Raw genomic sequence first — 21,699 nt, forward strand, 5'->3', positions numbered from 1 at the left:
TTTTCAGATAATTGTGGATTGTTTTTATACCACACCACACTTGATGAGAGGTAGTTTCTTAAAGGCTCATTAGTTGCAATATAAAACCTGAACCTGTAATGAATGAACTCTGTACCCTTGTAATAAAATCCATTGGTCTGTCTTGCGCAGAATGGATCTTATGTAATGTTATCATGGACCATTTGGAAAATATTGGTTTACTGAATTATGTAGATCTTCCAAATGTTGACACATTTTCAGTATACTTGATACATTTCATTATTCAAAAAGTCATGTTTGTTAATACCACTGTTCTTATCAGAAAAAAGTCTTAGGAAGCTTTCAGGCTCATGTATTTCTTTTTCTTTTTTTTTGAGACAGAGTCTGACTCTGTCACCCAGGCTGGAGTGCAATCACATGATCTTGGCTCACTGCAACCTCCGCCTCCTAGGTTCAAGCAATTCTCCCGCGTCGGCCTCCCGAGTAGCTGGGAGTATACACCGTGCCTGGCTAAATTTTAGATTTTTAGTAGAAATGGTGTTTCACCATGTTGACCAGGCTGGTCTCGAACTCCTGAACTCAAGTGATCTGCCTGCTCAGCCTCCCAAAGTGCTGGGATTGCAGGCATGAGCCATCATGCCCAGCCCAAAATATAACTTTTAAAATAATACAATTAATTATAATTACTCTCCAAAACTTACAAAGGATAAATATTTCAATCCAAATTTCAAACAGCCCCTTAAATTGACATTGTACATTAGCAATTGTCTGAGTTTCTTTTTCCTTAGAAAAATTACCTTAGGTACATAAACAGAAAAGAGGTAATTAACTCTCTACCCACCGATAGGCTCGATAAACACCTTAATTCTTACATTCCAACTTGTCTCATCAGAAAGCATCACTGGCCATCAGATGCCATTATTCATTATCAAATCACCTGCCTCAATTTCAACATGCTCTCATAGCTATGTTTTAAAGTCCAAGACATGTTACAACTATTCTTCCATCTACTGTATTTTGGGAATCTGTGACCTGGTGACTTAACAAGGCTCCTGACCTTCAGTAGCCAATTCAAATCACAATGTCAAATGGAATCTACCTGAGAAGCATTCTTGGGGCAAAATTCCTTTTATTACATGTTGATTCTTAATGACTTCAATTATGATGATACTTACTGATAATTGCGAAAGGTAAAACCCGTCATTCTTACCTAATGAGTCTGAAAGAAAGAAATTTTGTTTTGTACTGTCACAAATTCCCTACCTTTCTAGGAAAGTAGAGAACAAAATGTTCAAAACAAGTGCTTTATTTAGATTAGTCAGTGATATGATGTATAACTAAAAAATAATAAGATTAATTTTATTTGCTATACACAAAAGTCAGTTAAGTGTCAAAATCATACTTTTAGGCCATCTTGAGGCTACAGGATATTTTCCAATCATACCAATATATTTATCAATATACATATTTTTCATAGATTAATTTGTGGAAGAAAAGAGTTAATAGGAGGAAACTTCAAGTAGAGGCTGTAAGTAAAAACTTACAAAACTAGTAGAGAGCCAGGGAGATTAAGAATTTCTTACCAAGGCTGACAAATGCTACACTGATTAACTAGAAGCCGCAGAGAATTTGACAAAGGTGAAGCTAGGGGTTTAAGTCAAAACATTCTCTGAGGGGTCCTAAAGACCCAGAGAAATATCAAAACAAGAAATGGTAAGAGTAGGAAAAAATCCACTTATGTAATCATTCAAATACCTATTATGTATTCAGCAGTATGTTAGCAGTTTACAGGAGTAAAAAATTATAAAATATAGCCCAAAGAGCTTACAATATTATTAAAGGAACAGGAGGACACAAACGTTCTGTGTCACTTACCATTTAAATAGTAATCCAAATAAAACATATAGGAAGGAAGGCAAGGGACAGATGGATATGGGTACAAGTGGTTGAGAAGGTTTCATAGCCAAGGCTGAACCTGAGCCAGGTCCTAAAACATAGAACTTTAACAGGCAGAAATTGAAAGGGGCATGAGCAGAGGCCAGGAGGTAAGAGAGAGCATAGGTCAGTGAGGAGACTGGACAGGGCCTTACGCAGAGCAGACATGTGACGTCAGCCATACTTGGGAGGGTCTTAAATGCTATCCTTATATAATTTTAAGTTATAAAACGTTTGTGAACATGATTAAAGTATTTCAATTTTAATCTGGAGTATGACTTAAAATGTATTTTCATAAGAAACTGTTTTAGAATTACTTAGAGGAGGAGTCAGAACAGAAGAACATAGAGTAATTACAGTTGTGATGTTGTAAACCAGAGTGGCCCATAGACCCCTGGGGGTCCCTGACAACCTTTCAGAGGATCTTTGAGATAAAAATTATTTTCATAATACTTCTAAGGTGATATTTGCTTATTTCACAGTGTTGACATTTGCACTGATGGTACAAATGCAATGGTGAACAAAACTGCTAGTGTCGAGACAGTGGGATCAAAGTGTACTAATAGCATTGTATTAAAAAAATACACACACAACTTTATTGGGGTATAACTGATATATAATAAACAGCATATATTTAAGGTGAACAGTTTGATTAAGTTTTACGTATACATACACCCAAGAAATTATCACCACATTCAAGATGACAAACATTTTGATCATGTCCAAAAGTTTCCCAGTGTCCCTTCATAACCTGTCTCTCCCTACACCCTCATTCTCAGACACCACTGATGTAGTACTTTCTGTCACTGCAGGTTAGTTTGGCAGTTCTAGAATTTCGTAGAAATGGAATCATATAGTAAGCACTCCTTTTTCATGCCAATACTATTCAAAGGAGGAGACAGACATAGTTAACATCAAAACAAGGAAACCCAAGGTAGAGAGGGTCATTTTATCACAATAAAAGGTCAATTCACCAAGCGGACATAATAATCCCAAATGTGTATGAACCCAATAACAGTTTCAAAATACATGAACAAAACTGACGAATCTAAAGTGAGAAAAACACAAATATACAATTATAGCAGGGGGATTTCAATACCTCTGTCTCTATAATGGGTAAAACAAATATACAGAAAATCAGTAAGGACACAAAAGACTTGAACAATCCACTTGATTTCATTGACATTTATAAAACACTCCACCCAACAACAGAAAACACATTATTTCCAAGTGCACATGGAACGTTTATCAAGATTGATTATATTCTGGGCTATAAAACAAGTTTCAATAATTTAAAAGGATTTAAGTCATACAAAGTATGTTCTCTCACCACAACAGAATTAAATTAAAAATTCATGACAAAAAGATAGCTGAAAAATCCCCAAATATTTGAAATTAAACCTTAAACTTCTAAATAATCCATAAGTCAAATAGTAAATCACAAGGAAAATTAGGAAATATTAGGCTGGTCCTTGACCATCAGTCAAGGCTGAAGAGATATGCTAAGCAACAGTCTGCAAGTAAGAGACAGGGAGGCCCAATATTAGCCTTGGTATAATTTAGTTGCTTAAAAAGAAAAGTGCCGTCTGACAGTGCATTAATGGTATGATGTCCGGGTCATGGAATGTTACAATTCCATGGATACGGGTTCTGTGTAGACTGTGTCTGGGGTTCAGTTTGGGAGCGAGGCTTTAGGCCTGTTGACAAATAAAGGAAATTGAGAGAAGAGCAATTGGAAGGAAAAGTTAATGCTGCTGCATCTAGGTTAAAAAAAATAATAATAAAGTAGAAGCTGGACAGTCTTTCTGATAACTTAAAAATAGCAATTTTTAGCAGGAAATAAACTTGTTCTCTTTAGTTATAGAAAGCAAACCTAGGATCCTCCTCTGTAAGCTACCAGGAAGTAGATACTGATTTTGTAGTAAGTGGTCAACCAGCTAGCTACTTTCCCTCCCAAGCTAGCTACTTTTGCTCTTTTCAGGGATGGTGTAGAATAGAACTTTCTGAGAATAGATGATTTTTAAAGATTTTTCCAACTCTTGAGGTATGTGTGAGTAGACTCCAGGACAGATCACCCTACTGATCACCCTTTTTGGTTTTACAGATGTAGCACCCAAACAGGGCCTCCTGTTTCTAGCAAGACTCAAGACAGATTCCTGGGCCCACATTGACTTCAGACATTTGACTACCCATAAGTAGCTAAACTTACTTGGGCAGAGAAGCCCAACTCTCAATGCTGTCTATTTTTACACTGACAATTTTGCTTTTTTTTTTTTTTTTTGAGACAAGGTCTTGCTCTGTCACTCAGGCACTCAGGCTGGAGTGCTGTGGTGCAAACAGCTCACTGCAGCCTTAACCTCCCAAGCTCAAATGATCCTCCCTCCTCAGCCTCCTGAGTAGCTGGGACCACAGGTGCATGCCACCACGCCCAGCCAATTTGTTAAAAAAAAGTTTTTGTAGAGACAGAGCCTCACCAAACATTGCCCTCGCTGGTCTTGAACTCGTGGACCCAGGCAGTCCTCCCACCTCAGCCTCCCAGATTGCTGGAATTACAGGCATGAGCCACCACACCTGGCTGACAGTTTTGCTTTTCAAGTCATTACTGTTAGACAAGAGGCCAGGGAAGCCTCTCCTCAGTTTCTCATACAGTAACCTCACCCTGTAGAAAAATCTTTCTTCAGTGATTCTTTCCAAAGCAGGGCTCTAGAACAGGGTTTTTCATGTGGGGTTGGTCTGTCACTTCTTTGAAAGTATATATGAAATTTCATGTGTGCTTTTTCTGAGGAGAAGGGGCTTTGGTATTCATTAGATTCCTGCAGGGACGTATCTATAAGATTAAGAATCACATAACCTGTCTCTTCTTAGCTAAGACAAGTCTCTTTTTTCCTTTTTATACTGAATGGCTTTCAGCTACCTTTAGTTAAATTCTTCAGACTGAGGTGTGGTAAATTGTTCAACAAGGACCAGGTTAATTGGAAGCCTCCCCTAAGCTCCCTGCTTGGGTACAGGGCTCTCCTGCTGTGATCTTAAAGCATTTCCTGCATATTTGTGTCAGAGCACTTGTTACATCATGTTGAAAGGCTCTGTTTATAGGATTATCGCCCATTATTAGATTTGAAGGGTTGGCCTGTGTTACATTAATTTTTGTATCCCCAACACCCAGCATCACACCAGGTGTATGCTCAAAAATGTCATTGGCCTGAACTATTTTAACCATCATAAGTCAGTGGATTCTTCTTTCCCTCCCAAGCAGCCAGTGTGTTCCAAGGTCTAACCCTGAGCCTGGTACTAAGTTAGGCATTGAGAAAACAGGGGTAAGCTCCCAGTATGGAGGTTATAGGCTATATGCAGAGAGAACAGGATTTTTACCACCCACTGGAACTGCCACATGTGAGCCATATGCATTTACAGTGGTGCTGACCTTGCAAAAATTCCCCCTTCTATGTCAGACATTAGTTATGTGCACGTATTCAACCATTTTCATCACTCAAAACAAAAATGAAAAAAAAGTGCCCTTTCTAGTCTTCCTCAAAACCATCCATTAAATTTCTCTTTAAAATCCTTTCTTTTTGAATACAGCTGTTAATGTTTTCCCTCTAAAAATAGAAAATTTGGACTGCAGTTACTGATAAAAGGAGTGTCAGCATTGAGAATGATGTTCTACACATAGAAGTGGGTTTTTTTTTCTTTGCTTTTGTTTTTTAAAACCAAAAGGAAAATTTCGTGAGTAAAATAAAAATAAGGCAGAACCATCATGCCTGGTTCACTAGTATGTTCTTTTTCTTTTCTAGCTTATAAATCTGTTTAATCACATGGATTTCGGTTTATGTGTGACCCTATTTTTCTGTGCTGCAAATGCACCGTTGGCTTCTAAAAGTATAGGCTTTTCCCAGTAGTTGACTTGAGCAGGATTTGCCCACAGAACCAGGCATATGAAGAGTCTAAGTCCAGAGCACTGTGCTGTCTCTGTTCTAAAGATCATTGCACTTAAGAAGTTCATGACTTTGGGGAGTATATTGAAAGCCATCCATGGATGTATATTTCAAAAGATGTACTTTGACACCCTCACCTGAAGACTGATCTAGTAGGTATGAGCTAAGGCTCCAGCATTGGTAGTTTTAAGTAACCCCACTAATGTAGGAGAAGGCTTCTTTTATGTGGTCATTGAAGTACATAAAGTTAGTAAGTTGCATATATACACAAATATATGCACTGCTTAGAGGGAATAAGGATTTCTGACTTCCTCGGTTGCGTCTCAGAGATATTTGAAATAATGACGTTTCCACTGTATTCACTGTTTTAACTGCCCAAAACACGCTTTCCCTAAATATCAGCAGAATCCTGTCTGTTTCCAACTCTAAAATGTAAGCTTCATCTGAGTGGGCATTTTGTCTCTTTTGTTCATTGATTCATTACAAGCTTCCAGAACAGTGCCTGGCATGTTGTAAGTAGTCAGTAAATATTTGTTGAATGATTACTATTAGTGTGGTTATTCAAATATGTTATTGGCTAGAAAGATTTCTTGAACTGCCCTGGAAACCTAACCTCTTCCATCTGTAGCATTTTCCATAACAGAATATTCCAACTGCCAAATAACAGATGTGCAAGTGAAAATGGGCAACATTACCATACAGAGTTGGTTAGTTCTTGATGGATTGCAACTTTATTTCAAAACAGGATGTGAAATGGTCTGACTTCGGGTTTCCTGGAAGAAATGGACAGGAAAGTACATTGTGGATTGGCTCCTTGGGAGCCCACACACCCTGTCATCTGGACTCCTATGGTTGTAACTTGGTATTCCAGGTACAAGGAAGGTAATGTGTGTGTGTGTGTGTGTGTGTGTGTGCGCGCGCACCTGTGCATGCATGCATCAGGGGTGGCAGAGAGAATAGGGCAGTACCCCAAGGTGTAGTCCCAGCCCCATTCTGTTAGCCTGCCTTATGATTGGGGCAGACCTCTTAACCTCTGGTTTTGGTTTCTCCTCTGTGAAATGAGAACAGTTAAAATGGTGGTTTACAGGTGAGTGCTTTGCCGTGATCAGGATTGTCTTCAGAGAGTTGATTCTAGAATTCTGGGATTCCACTCCCAGGTCAGCTAGACAGCTCTCTGCTTGTTTTTTTTTTTTTTTTTTTTTTTTTTTTAAATTAGAGACATTTGAGACAGAGTCTTGCTCTGTTGCCCAGGCTGGAGTGCAATGCGTGATCCTAACTCCTAGACCTCAAGCCATCCTCCCGCCTCAGCCTCTCAAGTACCTAGGACTACAGGTGTGTGCCACTATGCCCAGCTAATTTTTAAAAAATTTTGTTTAGAGATGGAGTCTTTCTACGTTGCTCAAGCTAGTCTTGAATTCCTGGCCTCAAGCCATCCTCCTGCCTTGGCCTCTCAAAGTCCTGGTGTGAGTCACTATGCCCAGCCTATGCTTAGCTTTTCTTTTTTACATGAGTTTGTAGTTTTCAAACTTTTATTTTAAAATGGGAACACCCTTTCTCCAAATCTAAATAAATAAGAGCAGAGCAGTTTGTTGAAAGGAAGAGGCTCCACTGTTGCCCTCAAGCTCCCCTCCAAGGGATGCCAGCGATCCTGATTTGAAAAATACTGGACCCTTTAAACTCTAAATTTTAGTTTGTGCCTACCTGACACAATACAGTGTATTGTTACCTTAGGTCAGTTTTTGTCTCCATCTATCTGTGAACTCTAGAAGGGATAGGCAGTGCTTCTGGTTTCTGGAGTTCTACGAGAGTCTTAAGTGTTTATGCCACTTGGAGGATGTACTCAGATGTATGTGCAGCCTTATTTTCCCCTAATTAATGATGCCCCAGTCTTCTCCTGGTCATGTGGGATATTTACAGGGCAGCACAGAGAGTAAAACAGAAAAGGCCATGTACAAGTTCTCAGACCTATTAGATGTGAAAAGAATTGTGAATAGGTTCAGGAGAAACAGTCAGTATGTCTGTGGATACATTTCACATGTGAAGAACTCTGAAAATTACAGAATGGTAGAAGTTATCCACTCTCTGATGCATTTCATCTTTATTAAAGGGCACAGAATGTGTCAGGTACATAGCTACACGCTGTGGATGCAAGAGTCAATCAAATGAGTGTGGTCTCAACCTTTGTGGAGTTAACAGGCTAAAACCTTAAAATTGGTAAGAGAGATAACATTTTAAGTAGCTGCTGTCCATGTGTTCTGAATGGGGAAACAAGCCAGAGAAATTCAAGTTGGAAAAACATTATCAAAAAATACCTGAATTCTTTCTATGATATAAAGTTAATATCACTTTTTTTTAACTTTGTAATAAGACATTTTCTGGCCTTATATAACTCTGGAATAATAAAATAGCTTTCGTAAATACCCATTGAGTATCCTTCTGTACAGGGACCATGTGTTACAGTAGGTACAGAGGTGAGGGAGTAATACACCATCTCTACCGTGGGAGAGCTCACAACCAGATTGCAGGCAAGCCGACAGACAGCCGTGATACAAGGCAGAATGCCCATGCTCTAGAGGAAGGTTTCACAGAGCTGTAGGACTGAGAAGTAGAAGAGGTCATGTTCCTGTTGGAAAGATCAGGGAAGATTTCACAGAGGAGCTGCCATTTGTGGTGGGCCTTGAAGGATAGATAAGTGCTCGAAAGACCCAGATGGGAAGGGCAGAGGGATCCTGAGAAAGCATGGGGTAGAGAGGACCCCTTAATTTGTCCAGTATATGTTGTGCATTGGAGACAGAGGGAGTAGACCAGAAAGGCAGGTAGGTTGAGTCCCCAGTGTCTTGACTTCCAGGCAAACACTGTTACTCTCTGTTCCTTCAGCATCCAGAAGCATGAGAGGTTTTTAAAGCAGGAGATCGCATGGTGATTGAATACCTTTTCTGATAGAAGGATTCATGCATTTTACATTTTTTAAGCCAAACAAAGCAGATTGGATGGGATGGTTATCATTATGGCTATTCCTTTGGGAAATATTGCTATGGTGCAGGGGAAGGAACTGGGATCTGGAGAAGCCAGGAGATTTGTGACCTCGTTCTGAATCTACCACCACCCCAGTGAGTGACACTGAGCAAGCTCTGAGTCTTTCTGCCACTACTTTGAAAATGAAATTAGACTGATGATCTCTTCAGAGCCCTTCCAACTCTAACATTCAAAGCATATTGATACTGAAAACTGCTTTCAAACTAATACAGTGGAATGGAGCAGCTCTTAAAGCTTAAATTAAATTAAAGCTTTAAGATTGGGCAAACAGCTTTTGAACCTCAATGGTTTTTAAACTGATGACTGTGTAAACTGATAGACTGCCTTATAGCTCCGAAATGAATTTTTTTTTTTTTTTTTAGATACATGGTCTTGCTTTGTCACCCAGGCTGGAGTGCAGTGGCACAGTCATAGCTCACTGCTTCCTCAAAACTCCTGGGCTCAAACAATCCTCCCACCTCAGCCTCCTGAGTAGCTAGGACTACAGGCACACACCATCACACCTGGCTAATTTTTTCAGAAAAATTTTTATAGGGATGAGGTACTGCTATGTTTCCCAGGCTCCAAGGCCATTCTCTATCCTGGCCTCAAGCAATCCTTCTGCCTTGGCCTCCCAAAGTGCTGAGGTTACAGGCAGCGAGCCACCACACATGGCCTGAATGTAAATGTTTACTGAAGAGTAAAGCATTTCATTATTTCTATAAAACCTTCAAATTTCTAAAGCAAAATAAGACTTCAGTATATACTTAGTTCGAAAACAGCAGCCCCTGTTTCTTGGTTCTGAAAGGACTTGATAGCCCCACTCTAACAACTGCGAGGGGTCACTAGAGGGCTTTGGGCTTCTTCTCTCAGAACTGGGTTTTTCCCTCTTTTCTCTTTGCCTCCCCATCTAAACATCTAGATGTCTAGGTCTCTTTTTTTTTCTCATACTTCCCTGGCTTTTGCCTCAGATGTCTTCCCCCTGTTGGCATAAAGCATAGGTGTGTCTAGTGTTTTGTGAGTTAGAATTTATTACCTCCATTTTCAAAACTGTTTTAAGTGAGAAACATTTGACAGTTTTCTTTTTGAAAATTCCCACATTATACTGCTTTATTTATGTGGTGTTATTTGTGCATGTCCACTCCCTAATGGATTAACTTAACAAATGTTTAACTTAAGGAATTTATATATAACCCAAACAGGGAGAAGTCTGGAAACTATTTGGTGGATGGAACTATGAGTGTTTGCTCTGAATAAGATAAGAATACAGATATTTGAAAGGGTGGGGGTTATTGTGAATAGCTCTAGAGTCAGGGATGAAAACTATGAGAAGGCAGACTTTGATTTGAGATAAGAAAGAATGATCTTACGAACTAGATTCTGTCCCAGCAATGTAAGAGGCTGCCTCACGGTGTCCTGAGACATCCATGAGGCAGCCCCTTAGTTGCTACACAGCCTTCCACCCAGTATCTGCAGAGGGATTCTAGCGCTGAGTCAGAGATGGCCAGGTGACCACTGATGGTACTTGTATTCCCTTAGGGATCGAATTTAAATGAGTGAAAATGAACACTTAGCTTTTGCCTTCTTACATGTTTTGTCTTAAGACCAGAGTACTAACTTGTATCTTTTTTCTTTTTTTTTTTTAATTAGGAAACGATGGCATCTCTTTCCTCCTGAAGATACTCCTTTCCTTTATCCAACTAGAATCCCTTATGAAGAATCTAGTGTGTTCAGTAAAATCAATGTTGTCAATCCTGATTTAAAGCGTTTTCCTCAGTTCCAGAAAGCTCAAAGACATATGGTTACACTGAGCCCAGGACAGGTAATAAGGCTTTAAAACTTTAATGACCTGCCAGGGGACACCACAGCTGTAACTCTCTCAAGTCCTTATGCTGTGTGCTTCCCCTCCCCGCGCAGTACAAATGAGAATGGCTTCCTTCCCTCTGCTCTGCTGTTGGAAGGTAGCCGCCCCAGCTGTAGGCTTCAGACAGGTACACCTCTGCTTCACAGGTCCTGGAAAGGAAATGGCAAGAGGGAACACAGCTCCTCCTATTGGTAAAGAGGAGAATGGACTTTGGAGGAAGACAGTCTACAGAGTCATTTTCATTTAGGTCAGGAGAAAATGTTCAAGGCATGGGTACTTGAGCATCTCTGGAACATTTAATCACAGTTAATATCTGTTCAATTATGATAGAACTGAACCCAGACACATAAACACAGGTCGGAATGCATCCAGGTGTGAGCCAACAGGGGCAGAAGGAACTGAGAATGTTTGCTTTTAAGCAAGAATGGATGTTGTTTTCATAAATTACTAACTCTGAAACATTTCCAAAGGTATTGTACATAGTGCTGCTTCCCAGTGAGGAAAATTTCCTTTTCAACATTGGCGCTTGCTGCTGATATTTCATTAATAATTTGAAAGGTTTTCTTAGTCACTTAAAGAGATTTTATTCTCTTGATTATCCCTCTCCCTTCCATTGTACCCGTCTCACTCACTCTTTTCCTGCTTCCTTCACTTAAGCATTATCAACTCAAACAATTTCACTTCACTGAGTTGCCTCAACCTGTTAGTCACTCTGCATTCACCTCTCCCCACAGCCCCTGACAGCAACTAATCTTTTTCTATCTCTGTAGATTTGCCCATTGTGGACATTTCACGTGGTGCAATATTATGATACAGGGCCTTCTGTGTCTGACTTCTTTCACACAGCATAATGTATTTAAGGGTCATCCACATTGTAGAATGTTACTAGCACTTCATTTCTTTTTTATGGCTTAATAATATTCCATTGTGTGGCCATATAACATTTTGTTTATCCATTCATCAGTTGATGGACATTTGGGTTGTTTCTGCTTTGTTGGCTATTATAAGTAATGCTGCTTTGAACATTCATGTACAAGTTTTGTGTGTACATATGTCTTCATATGTACACATGTGTTTTCAATACTCTTGGGTATACCTAGGAGTAGAATTGCTGGGTTACATGGTAACCCTCTGTTTAACTTTTTGAGGAGTTGTCAAACTGTTTTCCATAGCAACTGTACTATTTTACATTCCCACCAGCATTGTATGAGGGTTCCAGTTTCTTCACATCTTTCCCAACACTTGTTTTTCTTTTTTATCATTATTTTTACAGCCATTCCAGAGAGTGTGAAGTGGTTGCCAATCATTTTCTCTTCTGTCTTTAATAGCCAAATTTGAATGACTGGTTTTGTTCATTGTATCAGTTTTCCTTACCTCCTGTCCGTTCTTTAATCCACTCAAACCCAGCTCTTTCTCTCACCACTTTACTGAAACTTTACTCTGATAGGACATGCATAACCTACTTATGACTGTCAAGTGGACTTTCATAGTTTCCAGTTTTCCTGAAAGGATCTTTCTATTTCCCAGTCCTACCTTGTTCATAGCAAATACCAGTAGTTTCCTAAATCTGAAGCCCAAAAGCTTCATATCATCTCCATCTGCTCTGCTCTCAATAGGAAATCTCATACTGAGTCTGGATAGATGCCATCCTTCTTGACTCTGCCCATTGCTTTTGTTTATTATACCTTCCTATTTATATTTTAACATTTAATAAGTGGGCCTTTGCAAATATCTGCTGTCCTTCTCAGACTCTCTCAATACCACTATTTTAACCATCCCCCTACTTAGAATTTCTCAGTGACTCCTAATGCCTACCAGATAAAATCTAAATTCTTATTTTGAAGTCCACTGTCCCTTCCCTACCTTATCTCCCATTATTCCTTCTGTGATAGTAAGACTGACCTACTTGCTATCCTCTATAGTCCTATCTCCCTCTCCTGTACCTCTTATCCTTCCTGGCATGTCTTCATTCTTTTCTCAGTCTGAATTCTCTCCTAGCCCGGGTTCAAATCACACTTCCTCCATCCATGTTGCCCCTGACCTCCCTAGTTCATGCCTGTTTCACCTACCTCTGAAATTCTCAAACATCATTTTCTTCTAATTTACCACTTCTATAATGCCACCTTTCTTTACTTTATCTTCTTATTGGCTAGATTTCGAACTGTGAGAATACAGAAGCCATGTCCTATGTGTTTTACCTATGGCCTTTCTCAGAATGCATGCAACTATTTTGTGATGGAAAGGAGGAAAAATTAGAATCTCAGAATCATGTACTAAGATTTAGGCGCAGACGAAGAAGGCCCAGGATTAAAGAGAATAGAGATGCTGGCAGTATCCTTTGTAGAACATGTGAACTTGTCAATAAAAAAGGAGTAAAAGGAAAAAAGGATTGCGGGGTTTTTTTCCTTTGCTTTTCTCCAGCAATATTATTGTGAATTCATTTGTATTCCTTTTTTTCCTAGCAGCCTCAATTAGGGTCTGAGTCTGACATAAAAATGAAATGTCCTGTTCTTGTGCTAACCATTCTTTGTTTGGTTTTCAGGTTCTGTTTGTTCCCAGACACTGGTGGCATTATGTAGAATCCATTGATCCTGTCACTGTCAGTATAAACTCATGGATTGAACTGGTACTTTTTCATTTCGTTTTGTTTTTTTAAGTAAGTGCAGATCATGCTTTTAAAAGATGTATGAGGTCTGGCTGTACAACTTGGTAATTAATTTTTTTAACCAATGCTTCAGTATTTTTTTGTTGCAGTGCACTATAACTTATGCATTCTGTCCTCTGTTAATGGATGTTTAGGTTGGAAATTGGAATTTTAGTGGTGTGCCACTCTCTTTCTTTTAAGTACACAGAATGGGCCTGATGCTGGCAGGCAGGGTCCTTTCCCTTGACCGTGTTGTTAGGAAAATTGTGTTGGGTCTGGCCAGATTTGCCGATATGTGTCCCTTGTTGCCACTCCTCTTCCATACTGTCTGGGCTGGAAATACCTGCTTCTTTTTTTTTTTTTTTTTTTTGAGACGGAGTCTCACTCTGTCACCCAGGCTGGAGTGCAGTGGCCGGATCTCAGCTCACTGCAAGCTCCGCCTCCTGGGTTCACGCCATTCTCCTGCCTCAGCCTCCCGAGTAGCTGGAACTACAGGTGCCTGCCACCTCGCCCGGCTAGTTTTTTGTATTTTTTAGTAGAGACGGGGTTTCACCGTGTTAGCCAGGATGGTCTCAATCTCCTGACCTTGTGATCCGCCCGTCTTGGCCTCCCAAAGTGCTGGGATTACAGGCTTGAGCCACCGCGCCCGGCCAATACCTGCTTCTTGGTTCAAGGTCATTACTAATTGCAGAATTCTGTCTTGGCTTCTATGTATTCTCAAAGCGGAGTCTGTCTTTCAGTGCTAGGTTTTTATCATTTCATTTCTGCCAGAGGCCTTTCCTTCCTATGTGTTATGCTTAATCCTGGTTGCCTGCTCTGTTTGACAATTAGAATAGCTGCTTGTTATGCTCAAGTCTGTCTCTTCAACTGGGGCCATAATTGCAGCTGGCTCTTTTTAACCAGAGGCCCTGACTGCATCTCTGCTCTCCTTGACCTGAAGCCTGGATTGCATCTCTCTGCTCTGTTTGACAGCCGCATCCTCTCCCTAGTCTAGTTTTTCCTATCCTTTGGTAATAGGAATGGCTTTGGAATCAGTGGAACAGAAGGAATATTGTAACAAAGCTATATTGTGTGGGCTTAGACAAGAGTTGTAGGCCTTGAGGCTTAGGTGAGAGGTATGGCAGGAGATCAGTAACATAACAGAAATTTTGCCTATAGCATGCTGAACTGGAGTTGCAGCAGATGTTAAGGTAGAATCCATGGGGAACTTCCACTCCCAATGCCAAAGTCATATCTACAATAGCCCTGACAGGTGCTTCACCTCCCAAGGAAGTTCACTTGTTAAAGAATAGAGCTGTCATCTTTTTAAAATATTTGAAAATACCTCCAAGTGTTTCCATAATCTTTTCTTCTTCCATGCTCAAAAACTCTTACTGTCTTTAATGGGGTGTTTTTATGTGACTTTTTCCTTTTTCCAGACTTTTTACCATTCTGGCCACAGGCTTTGGAATCAGGCAACTTTAAGATACAAGTTACCTTTGTTAGCTGTCTAACATAGATAGTTACTTAATCTCTTCAAGCCTCTATTTTCTTGTAAAATGAGGATTATAATTGAACCCACCTCAGTAGAGTGGTTGTGAGGTTAAATTGGAGAACACATTGTAAAAACATCTAATATAGTGCATGGCATATGGGAGGTGTTTAAAAAGTAGAAATTGCTATGAGGAGGAGGGAGAGTTATTATGTCTAGAATAGTTCTCTTAATATATAGTGCCTAAAACTGAATATCAGTGGGCCTTATTTGGTAGAGTATAAGATTTCTACCCCACATGATCTCCATCCTAAATATTTCCAGTGCTGCTTGTAATATTGGGTTAGTTTTTTTAGTAATCTCATTTCACTTTAGTTTCATATTCAACTCTAAAATGTTGGTGCTTTTTTTCAGATGATCTGCTGTCAGGCAGGTTGAATCCTATCCTGTACCTATGAAGCTGATTTTAATTCTAAATCCAGTAATACGCAGTCATCCCTGTTAATTTTCATCATGTTGGTTTGGTTGAGCATTCCATCTTGACAAGATAATTTTAAATTTGGGTCTTATCTGTCCTTTTAGTGAAACTTCAAGCTGGCCTGTGCCCTTTTGATGTGTCCCCATTAATTAGACTTTGAGTGTATCCTGGCTTTCTGGCACAGGAAGATATCCTAGGATACCCTTTTTTCTTTAGTGCCCCAAACTTGGAAGTCTATAATTTCTCCAGGTAGCCACAGTTCTTTTTGTAGGGAATGGCCTTTAGAAACTGAGATCTCAGCTCTAAAGCTGTTCATTGCTCCTGGGTGTCACTGTTTCTAGGCTCTTTCAGTGATGTAGCTAGAATGTGAGATAGATAGATGATTGATTGATTGATAGATATTAATATATTTCTAATTCACGTGTTTAAAAAATATATCTAGACAGGTAATGTGCTGACATCATAACAAGGCTTAAGGGAGGCATGTCTCACACATGAGCATGATACCCAATCATCAGACTTTTGAACTATAAAAGTAATTCAAGTTTAACATGATAGAATTTTTTCTTATTTGTTTCTGTATTTTTATCTCTTCTCTTACACTGAAAATCTGGGTCCTTAAAAACAGTAACATAAAGCCAGGCATGGTGGCTCACGCCTGTAATCTCAGGACTTTGGGAGCCGAGGTGGGCGGATCATGAGGTCAAAAGATCAAGACCATCCTGGCCAACATGGTGAAACCCCATCTCTACTAAAAATACAAAAATTAACTGGGCATGGTGGCGCACCTGTAATCCCAGCTATTCAGGAGGTTGAGGCAGGAGAATCGCTTGAACCCAGGAGATGGATGTTGCAGTGAGCCGAGATCAAGTCACTGTACTCTGGCCTGGCAACAGGGCGAGTCTCCGTCTCAAAAAAAAACAAAAAACAAACAAACAAACAAAAAACCCAGCAATATACTTATTTGTTTGCTGTATCCAGCAATATATTTTTTAAGATGTCAAATTAGGCTGGGCGCGGTGGCTCACACCTGTAATCTCTGCACTTTGGGAGGCTGAGGCAGGCATATCACAAGGTGAGGAGATCGAGACCATCCTGGACAACATGGTGAAACCCCATCTCTACTAAAAAAAACTACAAAAAATTAGCCGGGCATGGTGGCACGTGCCTGTAGTCCCAGCTAGTCAGGAGGCTGAGGCAGGGGAATCACTTGAACCCAGGAGGCGGAGGTTGCAGTGAGCCGAGATCGCGCCGTTGCACTCCAGCCTGGTGACAGAGCAACACTCCATCTCAAAAAAAAAAAAAAAGATGTCAAATTTATATTTCCAAAATTCAAATAGAAATATTACTACTAACCATAAAACTTGCCAGTAAAAATTAAAATTTATTTGCAATTCTTTTTATTATTAGACTGTATCTATTACTAAGAGGGATAGATACAAAGTCCTTTATTCAGGAGTCATTGTGAAGGACTTCTTTTCATTTATGGTTATTTTACTAATTGGATATTTAGTTAAGTTCATTTGTTTCCGTTTTCAATTTTAGGATTTACTTTTTTAAAATTTTGATCTAATTTAATATTTTGAATATGTAGAACATTTAACTTGTCAAAACTATATTAAAAGTTATACTCAGGGAAGTCTGCCTTTCATCCCTGTTCCATCCACTCCATTTTTCCCAACCTTGATAGAGATCCATTTTTATTCATTTCTGGTTTATCATTTTCAGTGTTTCTTGTAAACATATATCTATATATAAAATTAAGTAAATGAATATGCATATTTATATATGTAAATAAGTATGTAAACAGTCTTATATGTACAAAGTGCATAAGCATATAAATACATCTTTGTATACTTATTTATATACTTATTCAAATATATTTTTTATTTTCTATCCTTTATTCCACAGAAAGTAATAAACCATAGTGTTCCACACCTTGCTTTTTTCAACAATAATATCCTGAATTTCACTACATAATAGTAAAGAGAAACATTCATATTTTTCTTCAACCACTGTCTAGTACTTCATTATATGAGTGCTTTACTGTTAATTAGTTCCTTTAAGGATAGATGTTTGCATTGTTTCCAGTCTTTTGTAATTACAAATAATGCCACTGAATAACCTTGTGCATATGTTGTTTTATATTTGTTGAAGTGTGTCTTTGGGGAAGATCTTAACACTGGATTTGCCATGTCATAGGGTAAATGTATCTTAAATTTTGTTAGGTTTTGCCAAATTCAGCTTCATTGTGATTGTGCCATTTTCTATTTCCATTAGTAGTAAATGAAAGTGCTTGTTTCCTCCACAGCCTCACCAACAAAATCTGTTGTTGAACTTTATTGTTTTTGAGTCATAATTAGAAACCAAGGTCATATGACCTTTTCCAGGTCATAAAGGAATTCACCAATGTTTTATGTTAGAATTTAGATTGTTTCATGTTTTTTGCATTTAGATCTCTTATCCATTTGGAAGTTTTTCACTAGGATATAGTATAAGGTTGAGATCTAATTTTATCTTTTCCAAAATGATAATAGGATTGTAGGACCATCATTTATTTTAGTCTGTTTTCCCTTATGATTTGAAATGTCTGTTTCATCATATACTAGATATCTGAAAGTATATGGGTCTATTTTGTCCATTGGTCTTTCTTCCTATTTATTTAGTGAGGTCTTACGTTTTAAAATCAGTAGGACTAACCATTGCTTTTTTTTGCAGGGTTTTCCTGGCTATTCTTGCCTCTGTTTTTTTATGTGTTCTTTAAAATCAGCTTGTCTAGCATCAGAAAAAAAAACCTATTGATTTTTTAATCCATATTAAATTTTATCTGAGCTTTATGATTTTGAATTGTCCTGTCCACAAATTAGGTACCTTTCCACGTATCCAAGTCCAGGTTTTTTTGTTTGTTTTTGTTTTTACAGCTGTGTTTTAAAGTTTTCCTCACATAAGCTTTGCACATTTCTTTTAAATGTTTATTCCTAAACACAGTAGTATCTCCTTATCCTTGAGGGATATATTCCAAGAACCCCAGTGGATTACTGAAACCCTGAATATTACCAAACCCGATTGTGATCAGTCAGCACTTTTCTGTTCATGCCTTCCACCTACAAATGTAATGTCTTAACTAAGATGCAGACTTAATCCATTTTAACTAAGCACTTATGCACTGTGGCTGCAGCTTTTGCAGTCTGAGGTGTGATAGCAAAGCTACCATAATTTTTTCTCTTCGCAGTTTTGTAGATAGAAGATTTGTTACCATAGACCTTAGTAACCTCAGCATGCTGGTTTTTTCTCTCCTTAAGTCGAGAACTTTCACCTTTTCACTTAAAGGAAGCACTTTACGCCTTGTCTTTGGCATATCCAAATTGCCAGCATCACAACTCTTGTACTGTGGGGCCATTATCAAGTAAAATAAGGGTTCCTTGAATATAGGCCCTGCAAATACCACGACAGTGATCTGATCACTGAGCTAACTACTGAGTGACTCAGAGGCAGGTAATGTGTACTGTGTAGAGTGGAATGGTGGGAGATTTCATCACACTACTCAGAATTGCATGAAATTTAAAGCTTATAAATTGTTTATTTCTGGATTTTTTCATTTAATATTTTCTGACTGAGATTACCCATGGGTAACTGAAACCGTAGAAAGCAAAACTGCAGGTAAGGAAGGACTGCCATATTTCATCTTTTTTTGCTGCTAGGGTAAGGTCTTCTCTTCCATTCTGTCTTCTAAGTGGATATTATTAGTGTGTATGATAGCTATTGATTTTTGTGTTAATTTGAATTATTTTATTTTGTGGTAGTTTTATACTGACTTTCTGGGATTTTCAGGTATCTCTCAGATTACCTGAAAATTAAGATAGTTTTTCTTCTTCCTTTCTAATTTGTTTGCCTATAATTGTGGGCTGGGGGTGGAGATTTGGTCTGATTACATTGGCTAATCCATCCAGTTCATTAATAATAGTGGAGATAGTGGGCATCCTTGCCTTGTTCCTGACTATGAAATGCTAGATTTGGGGCTGAGTTGTATGTGTTTTATCATATTAAGTATCCATCAATTTCTATTTCATTACTTTTTGTTTTTTAAAATCAGGAAAAGGTATTGAATGTTGTTGAATTGATAAAGAAGATTACATAATATTCTTCTTTAGTAAACATTTGGTAGTGCAATAAATTATATCAATTGGTTGCCTAATATTGATTCATCTTAATTTCTGGAGCAAATACCACTTGGTTGTGATATACTGTTTTTTAATTTACCATAGGATAGTGTTTGTTCGTATTTTATTTAGATTTGAATTTATGTGGCTTCAGTAACATGAATGACTTCACCACAGTGTTTTTAAAAGGCTCATTATATACTATTTAGTAATCTTTTCTATAATTTTCCAAAGGATTAGTATCATCGAGTATAAACAGACTCCATACTTAGAAGTGTGGTAGCTAAGAACTTCATGCTGATTTCAAGTGGATGATTTCTGTCCTTCACCAAACCAGACCTCCAGTTCCTTCTTCAACATCTTTCTGTATAATTCTGTTTGAAGGCCACTCATTCTTTATTGAAAAACTGGAATGCACAATTGGAGTTACATAATCCTATCTTTCTCTGTCATATGTTGCTTTTATCATTGTCTCTTCAACATTGGACAATAATTCCTTCTTTTTGCCAAATTTAGCTCCAAAAAGCTCTTAGGTTTTAGAGCCTACCATACTTATATAACTCAAGTTAACTCCAGGTTCTGATATTGCTTTCATGAATAACATATTTGGAAAAGAGTAGAGATTTTAGCTCTGTTCGAGTGGTGCTGTGTTCTTCCCAATCCCTTCCCTATGTATTCCATTCACTCTTCTCATTCTCTTGTTTAAACAAAAAAGTTTTGTCACATTATCTGTCCATCTATCCATCTGTCTTGTCTTTGTACACATATGTACACATATATATTTTTTTCTATTGGTTCTCTTTCTTTGGAGAACCTTGACTGATACACCATGTGACCCAGCAATTCCATTCCTAGGTGTATACCCAAGAAAAATGAAAATGTAGGTCCACACAAAAACTTCTACACGAATGTTCACAGTAGTAGTATTCATAATAGCCCAAAGTGACACAACTCAAATATCAATCATCTGATAAGTGGATAAAATGTGGTATATGTGTACAATGGAATATTTTTCAAATATCACAAGGAGTGAAATACTGATGCATGCTATAGCATGGCTAAATCTTACGGTATATAATGAATCTAATGTTTTATGTTATATCTGTATCTGGTTATCTGGCTACATCTTCTGTTGGTTCTGTTTTTCTGAGGAACTCTGATATACCATATGATCCAGCAATTCCATTCCTATGAGTATATATGTAGATAGATATCTTTACATGATATCTACATGTCTGTAAATGTAGATCTCTATATAATACATAGAAATGTCTGTACTTATATAGAGAACAAGAGATTGAGATTTACTTTAAGGAATGGGCTTACTTGATTGTGGGGGCTGGCATGTCTGAAATTTGTAGGGCAGGCTGGCAGGCTGGAAACTCACATAGGACTTCTATTACAGTGTTGAGGCAGAATTTTTTTCTCTAAGACATCTCAGTTTTTGCTCTTAAGGACTTCAACTAATTGGATGAGGACCACGCACATTATTGAGTGTAATCTCCTTTACATAAAGTCAGTTGATTGTAAATGCTAGTAATATCTTCAAGATATCTTCACAGCAACATCCAGATTATTGTTTGACCAAACAACTGAGCACTATAGTCTAGCCAACTTGACTCAAAATTAATCATTACATATGGTAACTCTGTGTTTAACCTTTTGAGGAACTCCCAGGTTTCTGAAGCACCATTTTACATTCCCACCAGCAATGTATGAAGATTCTGATTTCTCTGCATCCTCACCAACACCTGTTAATATCTGTCTTTTTTTTATTAGCGCTGTCCTAGTGTGAAGTGGTATCTCATCATGGAGATTTGCCTTTTTAAGTTCAATATTGTGTTTCTAAGATTCATTTGTGCTGTCACATGTAAGCTGTTCATTCATTTTCACTGTGATATAATACTGTGTTAAGATACTCCATAATTTATTCATTATTAATATTCATGCTGCTATTTCAATTACTATTCATATAGTAATATATGTATATATATCAATAATTTATATTTATAATAATTTATACATTATTCATTGTTCTATTGATGGATGATTTGGTGTTCAATTTTTTGCTTCTGTGAACAGAATATTCTTATACATGTTTCCTGGCACACATGTGCAAGAGTTTCTCTAGACTGTGCATAAATCTCGGAGTGGTATTGCTGGTCCGTAGGGTATACAATACTCAAGTTTACGAGATAATGCCACCCATGTTTTCCAAATG

At 38.2% G+C, this 21,699-nt stretch overlaps 2 protein-coding genes and 1 non-coding gene across 6 annotated transcripts in view; 2 read left to right on the forward strand and 1 right to left on the reverse strand.

Moving 5' to 3' along the window:
• HSPBAP1 (HSPB1 associated protein 1) overlaps nt 1-21,699 on the forward strand; it is a 48,437-nt gene that overhangs the window by 24,721 nt on the left and 2,017 nt on the right. For 2 of the 4 annotated variants that reach the window (XM_050781848.1, XM_050781849.1), the window contains exons 4-6: nt 6,592-6,728; nt 10,512-10,683; nt 13,268-13,351. In XM_050781848.1, coding sequence (XP_050637805.1) covers nt 6,592-6,728; nt 10,512-10,683; nt 13,268-13,351 — 393 coding nt within the window. The remainder of the gene's footprint in view (nt 1-6,591; nt 6,729-10,511; nt 10,684-13,267; nt 13,352-21,699) is intronic. The other 2 variants (XM_050781850.1, XM_050781851.1) reach the window with 1 other exon arrangement.
• Nucleotides 1-21,699, forward strand: part of KPNA1 (karyopherin subunit alpha 1) — a 335,799-nt gene that overhangs the window by 6,496 nt on the left and 307,604 nt on the right. The window lies entirely within an intron of this gene.
• On the reverse strand, nt 15,754-15,857 carry LOC126949558 (small nucleolar RNA U13). The gene has a single exon (XR_007723835.1). It is a non-coding gene; the product is annotated as a small nucleolar RNA U13 (small nucleolar RNA).

The sequence above is a fragment of the Macaca thibetana genome, chromosome 2 (genome assembly GCF_024542745.1).
Source record: "Macaca thibetana thibetana isolate TM-01 chromosome 2, ASM2454274v1, whole genome shotgun sequence".
NCBI lineage: Eukaryota > Metazoa > Chordata > Mammalia > Primates > Cercopithecidae > Macaca > Macaca thibetana.